The sequence below is a fragment of the Poromitra crassiceps genome (genome assembly GCF_964638095.1).
Source record: "Poromitra crassiceps genome assembly, chromosome: 13".
NCBI lineage: Eukaryota > Metazoa > Chordata > Actinopteri > Beryciformes > Melamphaidae > Poromitra > Poromitra crassiceps.
Genome location: NC_139644.1, coordinates 15599429 through 15614187, shown reverse-complemented (window position 1 = coordinate 15614187; position 14759 = coordinate 15599429). Strand labels below are relative to the sequence as shown.

General features: G+C 40.6%; 2 protein-coding genes and 1 long non-coding RNA gene across 4 annotated transcripts; 2 read left to right on the top strand and 1 right to left on the bottom strand.

Moving 5' to 3' along the window:
• Window positions 1-783: 783 nt before the first annotated feature.
• Window positions 784-2694, bottom strand: LOC310788004 (neuropeptide B-like). The gene is made up of 2 exons (XM_083649469.1): window positions 2399-2694; window positions 784-1390 (listed from the first exon to the last, which is right to left on the bottom strand). Exons 1-2 carry the CDS (start codon window positions 2651-2653, stop codon window positions 1262-1264), a joined length of 384 nt encoding a protein of 127 aa, XP_083505595.1. The 5' UTR covers window positions 2654-2694; the 3' UTR covers window positions 784-1261.
• Window positions 2695-4098: 1404 nt separating this feature from the next.
• On the top strand, window positions 4099-7117 carry LOC310788003 (uncharacterized protein). Of its 2 annotated transcripts, XM_083649468.1 has the most exons (7): window positions 4099-4538; window positions 4638-4892; window positions 5359-5511; window positions 6006-6102; window positions 6199-6253; window positions 6722-6852; window positions 6989-7117. In XM_083649468.1, exons 1-7 carry the CDS (start codon window positions 4208-4210, stop codon window positions 6999-7001), a joined length of 1035 nt encoding a protein of 344 aa, XP_083505594.1. In that variant the 5' UTR covers window positions 4099-4207; the 3' UTR covers window positions 7002-7117. The 2 variants fall into 2 exon arrangements, with proteins under 2 accessions (XP_083505594.1, XP_083505593.1); XM_083649467.1 differs by having other exon boundaries at window positions 6006-6253.
• Window positions 7118-11493: 4376 nt separating this feature from the next.
• On the top strand, window positions 11494-12238 carry LOC310787440. The gene is made up of 3 exons (XR_014553260.1): window positions 11494-11625; window positions 11731-11793; window positions 11897-12238. It is a non-coding gene; the product is annotated as an uncharacterized lncRNA (long non-coding RNA).
• The last annotated feature ends 2521 nt before the right edge of the window (window positions 12239-14759 follow it).

Sequence of the window (14759 nt, the reverse complement as noted above, 5' to 3'; positions counted from 1 at the left end):
GCTATTTTTCTATGTGTCCTCTTTCAGCTGCAGTGCAGTTCTCATTTTTAACTGATTTTAATTTTTTAAATAAAATATTTATTGATAAGCCTACCGGGTTCGTTTGTTTTAGAGTTTATCCACCAAGTTTCTTCTCCTTTTTTAAGAGCAGGTTTCAGTTCACCATCACTGCAGTGGCTCTTCAGCAAATGGTTGTTAAAACATGCCTGTTAAGCTATATCTTTAGAGAAATGGACCGACTTGCACCTTGAACATGTGTTTTTCCTGGTTTAAGTAATATTTAATGCCTCTAAATCACCAACTGTTGAGGTATTTGTCAAAATGTACTGTGTTGTGTATGGTAAAATGTAAAAGGGAGAACCTTGATTTACTTTATTTTTGGAGTGTGCTCGCTACTGCTGTTTGGCGTATGGTAAAATGCCTGTATGCTGAAAACTGCAGCATGTGGAATTTGGTTACTGATGAGGCGTGATCAAGTCATTGAACAATTCAGAACTTCAACACAGGGCTGCAATATGATTCATTTATTAATGAAAAATCAGATCAATTATGTACATAGTTATACATTCCTTATACAGTGTAAACATTAAGAGAAATGTGGATCAGAAAATCAAATCTGGTAAATGGGGGGGGGGGGGGGGGATCTTTGATCTGGTGTAACAAGTGAGTTAAATTTAAAGATACTCTTATATTCTTATAGTGATCACTTTGGGATGGGATCAAATTGATCACTACTGTGTAAGTGAATGATCATAACAGATTTATTTTTCTTTATTTCTCATGCAGATTACCATCTAATTGACATTTGTATATTTATTACATTAATATAGACGGTACATATAAAGTAATGAAAATCCATACAGTAAGTTAGGCCTCCAGCTGTTCTACACGGCAGTCTCGCATAGACATGGACGTAGCGATCTCTCCATATACAGAGAGACATGCACCAAGTATCGCTGCTCTATCTCGTTGGCTCATTTTTGGCAGTTTAAGTAATAAAATTAATAAAATTACTGTAGTTTTAAACATTTTTTCCATTGTTCTCAGGTGTGACAAGGCCCAAAATGATCGCTGTAAGCGGAGTATTGATCACTATAAGCAAATTATTTAAACGACATAGGAATAATTCGGCACCAAGCTTTTTGATCAATATAAGCGGTTGATCACTATAAGCGGATTCCAATGTAAACATACACAGGTTTAACACACATGCAGACATCAGGGAGACCGTGTCATCCAGCCCAGCCTTCAGCTGCACAGCTCAGTCTTCTGCACAGTCCAAGGAGTCCAGTGAGAGGAAAACATCTGCTCTACACTTAAAGGTCTCCTTGTTGCCCTGGAGCAGCTCACAGCTCTGCAGGTTTGGTGTAATGTATTTGATACAAATTGGCTGTTGAACAGAGAAACAGACAAAAGATGCATTACACTGGAGTTTGCTCATAAATCTCTGATTGCTTTTCCCATGGCTAATTATTAGTGTAGAGTTTTGAGGGTAACTTTCTGAAAGCAACTGAGGGCTAAGGTGTCCACACATCTTATAAGGAGTGTGTGGTTCTTAGTGAGTTTATACTGATCTTATACTTTAGTTGTATCTTTTATGGCATCACTACAATTCATTTTTAGGGATTTGTAGTTTTGGACCATTTTTGCGCATAGTTCCAGCTTCCCTTGTCATGTCTCAAACTAGGTGGTGCTGATTGGACAGCTCCAGAATGAGTGAGTCCAATGGGGAGCAATCAGCCTGGTCAGATTTGAGATCTTTTTTTGTTAATCTGTCCTTTTGCTCTTGAAATATAGGCCTAGTCACATTTTTTGGAAGTATAAAATATAAATCTAGTAAAATTGTAAACTCTGTAGATATATTACAGTGATGCATAACAAAGCCTAGTATAAAGAATGACAAAAATCACTATAAACTCACTATATGGAACATAGAACATTATAGGAACATTATGGAGAAAAGAGGTCACATAACTACTGTTGAGGACCACAAACACACTAGAAGCACCTACTGTATCTACACATGGCAAAAACTATCCATCTCAGGGGTTGTGAAATTAGAACTTTTATTAAAACAGTTGAAACATCCGAGAATGGGATGTAAATTTTACTTGTGCAAATAAGAATTTTCTTGAGTTGAGCTTATTTCAAGAGACCAAAACATTCTCAAAACTGCAGTGGAAACGAGTAAACTTGTCTCACCACATAGTGCACATGGCATTTTCTTGTTTTGAGTAAAATAAGATGATAATATTCAACATCACCATTGTTAACGTGGATGTTGCAGTGTAGGCTATACAAATATTACAGCCTATGCAATTTTTCACGAGAGCGCTCAGCCAGGCTACCAGGCAGCGTGCGTAATGCGTAATGCGTAATGGCAATCCCATCCACTGACCATAGTCTTCAGGATAGAGTTATGTTGACTGAATTCGGGCATCAGGTTGTTGGTTGATTCCCCGCTGTCAGACGAGTCCGGCTCGGCTCTCCTGATGTACGGCGACCTCCGGATCCCGGACAGCAAGCCAGACGCTCTGCCCACCGAGTAGTAGTTCGGACCGGCCACCTGCTTGTACCATGCCTCCGTCGGACTGCAAGAGACCAGCATGGAGATGACCACGACCAGGGAAACAAGTTTAAGAGGCATCTCCATCTCGAGGCTTGTTCCTGCGCACCTTGAACTGAAGCGACTGGTCCTGCTCGTCGTCGCGGCTCACTACTCGTCCCCTTGTTTCCACTGTCTACTTATAGGTCCGTCATCATAGCCTACTCACAGCTTCGTCAAAACGCAAAGTGCCCCAGAGTGGGTGACTCACATTTACACCACAGAGAAATCCCGCGTGGAGTCTTGGAGAGCCTGGAGAATCTGGAAGGGCGTTTGAAGTTTTCTTCACACACACACACGCACGCACGCACGCACACACACACACACACACACACACACACACACACACACACACACACACACACACACACACACACACACACACACACACACACACACACACACACACACACATTATGAGGGGTGGATTGACACACACACACACACACACACACACACACTGAGTGCAGGCATGAACATAACTTTTCAGATCGACATTTCTGTTTTGAAAATACCGGTTTTTGATTGTTTTTATGTGATATTTAATTTGTTTAAATACTGTTTTGGGGGGTTTTATGAGCTGGAAGCCAGACTTATACAAAGTTAAACAAATAAATACTTGAAATTGTGTGTAATGAATCTATAATCTATGAAAGTTTCACTTTTTGAAAGGAATTTTGGGAAAAAACTAACTTTTCCATGATATTCAAATTTTTTGGAAAGGATCTATATATATATATATACAATGTGATGTCATCAGTGATGCGAAGTTGAGCAATTGTGCACTGCCATGTCAATAGAGCAGGGTTAAAGTCAGGCTAATGCCAGGTTAGCGTATGGGTTAGTCTGTGGAGATGCATCAAATAGGCAAGTGACACTATCTTATTGTCTGTCACCTGATTGTGCAGTATCATTATCAACATTGGACTACCCAAATAAAGTGTTACCCAACTAAACTGTGAACTAAAGTCCACAGTTTTATATTCAGCCTGCCTCAAAACTGAGAAGCATCTGGCAACATGGCAAACCGTGATAAGGGGATATCACAGACTGAAATCTTATTAATAGATCATTCAAAGCTGGAGTATTCATTGGAGCATGATGTTGTGGAGTTGGATGTGGAATCTGGTCGAACACCTTGGCTCTGTTGTTCACTCTACAGTGATGTACCTTGCTTCACAAAGTATCACACTGCCTACTCTGACAACATGATAGATAGCACATTGTATGTGACCACATGCTTCCTCTATAAAGAGGAGGCCGGTTTTCGCTAGGCCTACTGCTTGCTTTCATTCAGATAGAAAGATAGTCTGTGGTGTACGAGATTTCATAGGCTGATAATTCTTTGAGGAAATGGAAACTTTCTTAATTTGGCATACACAGCTTCTTATCCCTTTTGACAACTCTAACCAAGGAGCTGGATTGATGAGTTTAGGTCGACTGTAACTGGCAAGAATATGGGTGTTGAACATGTAAACCTCACATGTGCACTAATTCTACTATTTCTATCCGGTAAGAGCAATACTTTTTAATCTCATTTAAGAATTGCTACAAAGATCAAATCATATATGTGTGAATCCATCTCTTTCAGGTCCTTGCAGAATGTTGAATGTGAAATTTCAACACCAACAATCATGTGCAGTGAAAGGCTCCTCTGTTGCCATTCTTTGTTCACAATTCTCTGCAACGATGCATGGTTATCACATATGGGGTCCTGAAAAGTATATTAATGATGGTCCTTTCATGATTGACAAATTTAACAGTAAGAGAATAAATGCCACCTGGAAATTCGATTACAATATTGACAACACTTGGCACAATTGTTATTTTCAAATACACCAAGTGGAGCACAACGACAGCGGAAAATACATCTTCAGATTTAGTAACTGGACTGGCTTTGTTGGCTTTGTTGGCTCAACATTAAAAGTTGTTGGTACGTTTTTTTTTTTATTATTACTCATAAACAAAACATAGTTGTGAAAGTTGTTTAACTGACAAAGTATGAAACATAAACAACACTTTGTACTTTTAGATTTGAAGGTTTTGATGACGAAGCCTAACAGAGAGGGGATCATGAAGGAAGGCGAGTCTGTGAATCTGACCTGTGATGGCTGTGATGGTGGAAACATCTCGTCTGCCATCGTCTGGTTTAAGGATGGAGAGCTCTTTAATAAAGGGCCTGAACTTTACCTCCACAACATGTCCTCCACCAGCTCTGGGAGCTACGCTTGCTCTCTGAAAGATCACAATGGATCACTATCAGAGGCTGTTAGTGTCCACCTGGAATGTAAGTACTGGAAACAATGTCAATGTTTAAAAGTAGATTTAATAATGAAAATATAATCTATGGCCGCACCAAGCCTCCCCTCCCAGCTCCCTAGCTTTATTGATCTTGAAGGCATCACTTGTCTCCACATTGTATTAGGCTACAACTGTAGAGACAAATGTGACCCAACTTTGACCATTTTAAAATAGGCTCAAAACCTGAAAATTGTTTTTTTTTTTTTTTTATTAATTTAAATTATTTTCTCTCTTCTTAACACCTTATATCTTTTTTTTTTTTTATCTTGTTTGTATTTTTCTTAATCTAATGTCACCTATAGCCTTTGTGTAGAATGTGCTATAAACTTGCCTTACAATATCTATCTGGATTATGCACAATGCAGATCCACTATGTAAATGGGACACAGATTGTGCATTCACCAATTCTGATAGCTGAATTATGATAGCTAACGACTCTTCTGTTGTTTCAGACGGCCCTCAGAACACATCAGTATCTGTCAGGCAGTCAGACACGGGTGGTAATATCAGCCTGGTCTGCAGCAGCGATGCAACACCCTCGGTGCATGACTACGTCACCACCAACACCAATGGAAGTCAAAATGATTCTATTGTCACTTCAAAAGGTAAGTAGAACAGAAATAGATGAGATGCTTCAAGATCAGAATGAAGAGAAACATTGTGATAGTAATTGGAGCTAAAAATGGGGAGCAACTAGTTTCTCCCACAGACATTTAATAACTGTCACCCAAAACGTTTTTACAAGTTTTAGCCAAGACAATTTAAGATTAGAGTGAAATAATAATGATAATTATTATCATTATTTAACTTCAGTCTAATAGTACTACTAATAATAATATGTGTAATTGTAATAATTGTAATTCTAATAATCCAAGTTCTTTTCAGTGACTTCCTCTGAATAGAATAATTAAATTATAACAAATGCTTATAAGTTGTCAGAAAAAATATATAATTTGCATGCTTTCATTATTTGAGTATCATAAAAGTTTAGAAATAATCATGACTAATACAAAAAAAAGTAAATTGTGCCATAATATGAGACTGATCTAAACTTTCCATGATTCTGGCACTCTGACATGCTGTCTTTATTGCTACACAGGGACTGAAGCAACAGTTCTGACAAAGATAAGTGTCATCGCTACTATTAGCAGCATGCTTTTCCTTTTCCTTGTGGCCATTGGTGTTGCTATCAAAAGGTACACTGAATTTACAACGTTACTGTATCATTCATCATATAAAAGTCAGACTAATGATCATATGATATTGTTCCAAAATACATTTGCCTGTTTCAGACTCTGCAAAAGGAGGATGGAGACACCAGAGACAGACTTTGAGGAGAACATACAGGTACAGTATTTGCCAATTTACTGCGTCTATATTTCAAGGTTATAAAAGTAAATTAGAGCTGGTTCTCATTTGTGTTGCGATTGCGAAATACTATCTTCAGCTGTTTTTACAATTTATATTACCCTTTCTTTCTTTTTTTTACTTAGATGCTTATCGTGAACTTCAGAGTATTTTCAGTGTGCCACAGAGGCGATAAACAGTTTAAAGTGCGTCACCAGGGGGGAATTCATCAAGACTTGTCAAAACCACAAGATGATTCCTTGTGATAAATAAAAGACATACAGTACATGCAATGCATTAATGGGTGTCAACATTAGAGGTGTTTTTGTTGTGTGGGGTGTATTAACAGCCAGGATACTGTTACAGTAGCCTAGCTTGTAAATGTGAAGTAAGAATTTAGGTTACGGAGAACACAGTGTGCTATACCAATTCACTACCTATGTGCTATTTCTTCATGACTGTAACCAGGATACAGCAATCTATGTTAACTGGCCCATGTTTGACAACAACCAATCACAAGAGGGCCGTCAGAGAGAGGCGGGACCACAAGATGTCACATATGCAACTGTGCACTTCACCACCAGGAGAACGGCAAACCTGTGAGATGTTTTCACAAACTGACATTATTCAGTTGCTACTTCATGTTGTATGAGGCAAACACTCATCCACTATGATGTATCTATAGGGAGCAGCTGGATGCCCATGATGATAATAATGACAATTTTTCTTTTTCAGAATCAACTCCTGAAGTCTTCCTGAATTCAACTCTGCTGATTTTAACAATAAGCACTTACAGTTTTATAGACAAGTTGACCAAAGCTGAAAGAGGAATAATAGCTTGCTTCCTTGCCTAATGTAACAACCAACATCCTTAAAACAAAAATAAAAATGCAATGTTTGAAGAGTTTCCTGGTGTTTCTCTGTTTCCCCTAACCTGTTTCCCCGTCATCCTGGAGCTTGGCCTTCTTTGGACCGCAAGGCATTCTGGGTATGCAGGCCATGATTGTAGGGCTAGTCTCTCTCGCTAGGGAACATACTGTTTATTTATATAATACCTCCATGGAACACACCCTCCATAGGGTCGGAACCAGCCACTATTAGAACCCAGGTTCTCTGAGTGGGGAGACTCTCCCAAATACTGTACATTTTCAATGTAGTATGAGAATTACCTTGATCAGCGGAGGCTGATGTGTGAATTACTCTTTAAGACACCTTCTCCTGTGATGAGGCTGTGCCATGACTGGTGCGAGGCTATATCGGCACCATGCAGGCACGGCCTCCCGGGTTAACCTCGATTTGAACCGTTTCGGAGCGGCTCTCCCCACTACTGTACATTTTCAATGTATAGGACTCTGTAAAATGCAATGCGAGGAAACCATGCAGACCCAGCTGCTCCTGCAGAAGCATGAAGTGGCAGTTGAGGTCGAATGAGACTTAGTACCACCAGAGTCACCCCTGGCCCTGTGCTCAAATAAATGAATGAGATATGAATGCAGTTTGTACACTACACACCCATGGCCTAGGCGCACAATGCCACCAAGGATTACCGGGATGCAATGTTATGGATTTGGATGTGGGATCTGGCACCTTTGTCCTGTTGTTCACTCTACACTGCTACTGTACCTTAGTGTGTAGAGATCAGTAGATTGACTTGAAAAACAAAAGCCTCACAAAGTATCGCACTATGCAATTGAAATCACATGACAGTGCACAATTGCTCACACAAGAGCAATGTAGGTTACATGTTTCCTCTATAAAGCAGAGGCCGATTCATATACTGCCTGCTTACGTTAAGTGGCACACTGCGGTGTACGTGACCTGATTTCATAGGTCGAGGGTCTCTTTGAAGAAGCTGCAAACTGTCTTAATTTGGTCTACACAACAGAGCTTCTCTCAATCTGTTTTGACATCGCTAACCAAGGAGCTGGACTGATTACTGTAACTGACAAGAATATGGGTGAACATGCAAACCTCACGTGTGCACTTCTTCTACTATTTCTATCTGGTAAGAACAATAATTTTAATCTAATTTAAGATGAAATTGTTACAAAGATAAAATCATATATGTGTGAATCCATCTCTTTCAGGTGTTCCTTGCAGAATGTGGAAAGTGGAATATCACCAGCAGCATATATGTGCTGTGAAAGGCTCCTCTGTTGCCATTCTTTGTTCATATTACTATCCTAAGATGCCTGGTGTCACCCTGCTGGTGAGAAGAGTTATGTGGAGTCATGAAAGGTATAACATTTATGATGGTCCTTTCATTTTTGACAGTAAGTCAAAAAATACCACCACAAAATTCCAGTATATTGGCAACAAAGACCACAATTGTTCTTTGAAAATACACCAAGTGGAGCACAACGACAGTGGAAAATACAGCTTCAGATTTATAACTCACTATAAAGACGGGAAATGGACTGGCATCGTTGGCTCAACTTTAAAAGTTGTTGGTAAGTTTTTTTTAATTAGTATTACTCATAAACAAAATATAGTTGTGAAGGTTGTTTAACTGACAAAGTACGAAACATAAACAACACTTTGTACTTTTAGATTTAAAGGTTTTGATGACGAAGCCTAACAGAGAGGGGATCATGAAGGAAGGGGAGTCTGTGAATCTGACCTGTGTAAATGGCTGTGATGGTGGAAACATCTCGTCTGCCATCGTCTGGTTTAAGGATGGAGAGTCCTTTGATGAAGGGCCTGTACTTTACCTCCACAACATGTCCTCCACCAGCTCTGGGAGCTACGCTTGCTCTCTGAAAGATCACACTGGATCACTATCAGAGGCCGTTAGTATCCACCTGGAATGTAAGTACTGGAAACAATGTCAATGTTGAACAGAAACATAGATCAGGATGGATAATTCAAACTGTATGATTTAATCATGAAATTAAATCTATGTAGTATCCTAGTTCCAGATTTAAAGCTTTACTGATCTTTGACTGAAGGCACCATTTGTCTCCACATTGTGTTACAACTGTGGAGACAAAATGTGCCCTAACTTTGACCATTTTTCCTCAAAACCTTTTGCTTATTGCAAACTGGATCTTAATTTTTTTATGCATTTTAATTCTTAATTCTATATTTTTAATACATTATATCTTACTTGGTTTTATTAATCACCCTGTTTCTTATATACCTTGTATAAACCATATCAATTGCCATTGCGTAGAAACTGTGCTACTGTTAAACTTTTCTTACAATACTATCTGGATATGCACAACGCAGATCCACTAGTTAAGGGTGTACGGTGGCGCAGTCGGTAGCGCTGTCGCCTCACAGCTAGAAGGTCCTGAGTTCGATTCTCGCCTGGGACGCTGTGGGCGCTGAAGTTGTGACCCCCCCATATCTTCAGTGCCTACTGCCCAGGTGGGCTATCTCGTCGAAAGGGCCTTTCTGTGTGGAGTTTGCATGTTCTCCCCGTACCCCCCAGGGGGTTCCTCCCTACATAACCCCCCACTAAAAACATGCAGAAGATCGTCATCTGACCAGTGACGACAACATCTGAAGTTGGTCCCTGGGCGCTGGAAAGAAAAAGCGACCACTGCTCATGGCCTGCCCCCTGGAGGAAAGGACAAGCCTGGATGGGTCAAATGCAGAGGACATATTTCACCGGCCACCGTCAGCATGAGTGTGTGTTGTGGCCGCATGCATGTGTTGTAGTGTTCGTGTGACAATAAAGACGGGTTTCCGTCTGAAATCGTGTTTTTTTTTTTTTTTTTAAGCAGTAGCCTACAGGTGTGAGCTCACCAAATTAATGAATGGACTTCTCTGCTGTTGTTTCAGACGGCCCTAAGAACACATCAGTATCTGTCAGGCCATCAGACACAGGCGGTCCTCTCAGCCTGGTCTGCAGCACTGATGCGGACCCCCCGGTGGACTACACCTGGTTTGCAGTAGACGATGAAGATGCTATGGCAGTCGTCGGGCACCAGCGTGAACTGCACCTCAATGGATTTGAGCATGCTGACGGTGGCCAGTACTTATGCAGTGTCACCAACACACATGGAAGTCAAAATTCTTCTATTGTGACTATAAACAGGAAAAGTAAGTAGCAGAAATAGATCAGATGCATGATATAAGGTTTCCACTGTTAAATCAATTTCCCTGCGAGCCATATTTTCAAGATCAGAATAAGAATACAAATATAATATGCTGCAGTATTTCTGCTCATCTTCTAAAATTGTCATAGTAATTGCAACTAAAAATTATGAGCAAATGTCCCACAGGCATTTAGTAGCTGTCATCCAAATCAATATTTTTTATTATATTTAGCCTAACAAACACCAGAGAGGTTGAAACGCGTCACGTTTTTTGTGCCCCTGTCTATTCATTTGAAGATGTACATTGTAAACCGCCCACTGCTCCCTTCTAGGAAGGTTCCTATAGAGAGGTCAAATGCAGAGGGTAGATTCCCCCATGGGGACAATAAAGAATAACTTAAAACTAATTAAAACTTAAATTGTGTCATATGAGACTGATCTAAAATATGACTTTCCATGATTCTGGCACTCTCTGACATGCTGTTTTATTGTTACACAGGGACTGGAGCAACAGTGCTGACAAACATGCTTGTCATTGCTACTATTACCATGCTTTTCATTGTGGCCATTGGTGTTGCTATCAAAAGGTACACTGCATTTACAGCCTGTATCCTGCCATTCATAATATAAAAGTCAAACTAATGATCATATGATATTGTTACAAAATACATTTGCCTGTTTCAGACTCTGCAAAAGGAGGATGGAGACACCAGAGACAGACTTTGAGGAGAACATACAGGTGTCAATATCAGTGTTTGCCAATTAAAAGCAATGTACTGCTCTGTCTATATTTCAAGGATTTAAAGTAACTTAGCTGGGTGTCATTTGTGTTGCTAAATACTTACTAGATGCTCATCATGAACGTCACAGTATTTTCAGTGCAGAGGCGGTAAACAGTTTAAAGTGTGCCAGTTGGACCTGGATTTTCTGCAAACATATCAGCCAGGGTGGAAGTCATCAAGACTTGTCAAACCACAAGATGATTCCTTGTGATAAAGACATACAGGCAATGCAGTAACGGGGGTCAACCTCGACATTAGAGGTGTTTTGTTTTTGTTGTGTGGGTGTATTATTATTAACAGCCAGAATACTGGTAGCTTGTGATGGAAATGTAAAGTATAAGAATTTAGGTTACGGAGAACACAGTGTGCTATACTAATTCACTGCCTGTGTGCTATTTCTTCATGACTGTACCCAGGATACAGCAATCTATGCTAATTGGTCCATGTTTGGCAACAACCAATCACAAGAGGGCCGTCAGAGAGAGGCGGAATCACAAGATGTCACATATGCAACTGTGCACTTCACCACCAGGAGAACGGCAAACCTGTGAGATGTTTTCACAAACTCACGTAAACATTCAGTTGCTACTTCATGTTGTACAGTATGAGAGGCAAACACTCATTCACTATTATGTACTGCATCTACATGTAGGGAGCAGCAGAGGGACAATGATAATAATGACGAGTCTCCAGTGATCTACAGCAGCGTGTGCAGGTAAAACACCACAGCTTAGCAACGCTGCAAAGCACTTGATAATGTCATGATCTATGATTTGTATAAATGCAAACAACATTGTTTTGTTTTCATTCTCTTTCAGAAATCAACTCCAGAACTCTTCATGAATTCAACCCTGCTGATTTTAACAAAATGTACTTACCGTTTTATAGACGAGTAGGTGACCAAAGCTGAAAGAAGAAAGTTTTTGGCTATTTTTGGCTTGATGGCACCAAATGGGAACATCGGTCCAAATGGGAAGCCAACATGGAGAGGGAACCACAGCCTATAACAGCAGGAAGAAAAACAAACAAATAGTAAACATGTTGTCCCCCACTGATGTAGGTCCATCGTTGGGTCAGTGTTTACTGAGTGTACTTCAGTGAAATTGTATAAGCATTTTCATATGGGACAATAAAAAGGACCGTTTGACCCAACCAGAGTCTCCACCCTAGGAATCGAACGTACAAGATTTCTAATACAGTAAAAGTGGCAAGTTGGCTGTGGGGGAAACGTGTATTATGTTCTTCTCTCAAACTATGGTACGTTATCTCTGATTTACATGTAATAAATCATGAAAATCAAAGTGAAGAGCGGTGTGAAGATTAGTATTACTGTTAATCACTAGCTAGTATCCGCATGTGCATTTCTTTTTATTAGGCTTCTTGTATCATTCATTTGAATGCAATGTTTTTGTTCACATCTGGTTTTGTAAATTGATTTTATTTGTAATAAAGGTTGTTAAAAAAGAAAGTGCCAAGGAATTCGTGGTGATGCCACCTGGCGCTTGGTTGGAATGAAAACATGCATTATGTAGGCCTACTCTTGGGCCTGTTGCCCGGCTCTGCTGATTTCCAAGTTATTCTGCCCTCTGGTGAAATTATGGGAGCATAGCATGCTGAGAGATACTTGTGCTGAGCCTCTAGTGCTCTTGTATGCAACACACTACAGAGTGGATGAGTGGGTGTGTCATGTGAGAGCTGTAGAGACTACAGAGGGACTGGTGATACTCGGGTAAAAGGTGTGTGGGGGGGGGGGGGGGGAGAGCAACAGGGGAGGAAATGATACGCTATATGAAACATGTAGACCGCACTCTCTAACAGTATCTAGATACTGATACTGTTAGACCGCATCCGAGGGGCGGCGACTTGGACAGATCTCTCCTACAGTGTGAGGCCCGTGTACCCTATTGAAGATATATTCTGTTTGTAACACTGCTGTGTACACGAATATACTACTTCGGGATTAAATACTTTTCTTGTAAAAATTCAAGGAGCTCCCTTCTTATTTTTGTTTACTCTAAGGCCTACAAAATAACCCTTCAGCCGGAGGCAGAACTCACCTTCTTTGGCTGCTCTGAGTCTTCTCTGAACTTCTACAGCTGTGCAACAGTCTCTGACGCAGGGGACAACTGTTGCCAAGAAACTAATTCTGAAGGAATGGAGATCCCCCTCTTCACCTTCTTTTCAATTGTGGTTGACGGACATGACCTCTGTTATATGGATGGAGAGACTTATGTTGCTGAGGACCAACTCACTTTAAAAAAATGGGGTCCGTTCCTAGCCTACTTTGATAAGGTTAGGGGCGACAGGTGATTCGCGTGTTTTAAATTATCCGTGTCTTGTTCGTGTATTGTTTAGGGGGGGGGGGGGGGTCAGGACATAAATACAGTCTTGTGACATTTGAGAAAAGGGATGAGGAAGCACTGCGTGGGTCCTTAGTAAAATCACTGAAACAGGTGCTCTTTGGTGAGGGTGGAGAGAAGCATGAGAAAAAGTTCAAGTTGGATCCTTGTAAAAGTCAAAAAATGGAGTAGAGTACAGGAAAAACTTGAAAAATCCAAGGCCACTCTGTTTCAGGTAGAAAAGTTAAAAAGCCTTTATTGTCGCATGGCTAAATCACAATTAAAAAGACCAATGCGTTTCAGCTACAGGGAGCCTTCATCAGGGTAGAGGCTCAACACAGAAATACATGTGCATATATAGTGACATCACTCAAGCAATTAGTGATTAGCCCTCCTGGATACACCTGTGCATCACAGGGAGCTTGCACAGTCTTGTGACAGGTTGGTCTTATAACACAATGGACTTCTATCATATGAGCATCTGTCACACAAGAGATAACACTATCAGGGACCAAAATGTATTCCTTATGTCTTCTTCGTAGATCAGTATTTGTTGGTTATTTGCTTCAGGCTTATGTTGTTGTTGGTGTTTGTACATGGTGCGACCTCCCAGCCTAAACTCCTGTGTATGTGTCCTGGTAGTAATCGAGTAGGTTGGTTACTCACTCCTGAGTATAAAGGCCCGTTAACCAGCTCTGCCAAGGGAGCTTATAGCTCTCGACGAGAGAGCTATAGTGGTTAACGCGTGCACTTTGGAAGCAGGAGGTCAGCGGATCGAATCCCGCTCCACCCCTCTGCAAGCGCTTAACATGGGTTGCTGCCAGAACTGTCAACACAACGCCGGTTACATACAACAGTATGTAGCCTATAGAACCTAAAAATGACTATGAATTAATTAATTAAACAAACCTGCCTTTCCTTGATGTGCCATGCTCAAGGGCACACTGTTGTATGGTGTATTATCTTATCAGATCAGCAGGAATCCATCCAGACCGGTTACTGGTCCACTTCCTGGACATCATGCTGTTGTCATGTTCCTGGTTGTCCCCCAGAAGCATAACCTACTCTGCATAGTTTCTTTTCTACTCATCAGCGCCCCCCTTTAATAAGTTGGGACTTTTGTCAATTTTTTCTTTTGCTTTCATTTCATTGGAAAGTAGATACGTATGCTCTTTGCTGGCCACAGCAGCTCTACTAGTCTATATAGGAGTTAGCATTAGGAAGTGCCTTGCCCATGCAAGGACACACAGGGAGTTTGCTTCATAGTTGTTGTCGATAACAGGTTGAGCGACTCAGCTAACTTACTTTCCCCAACCGGTTTTCCTAGATGCTATCCCCCAAA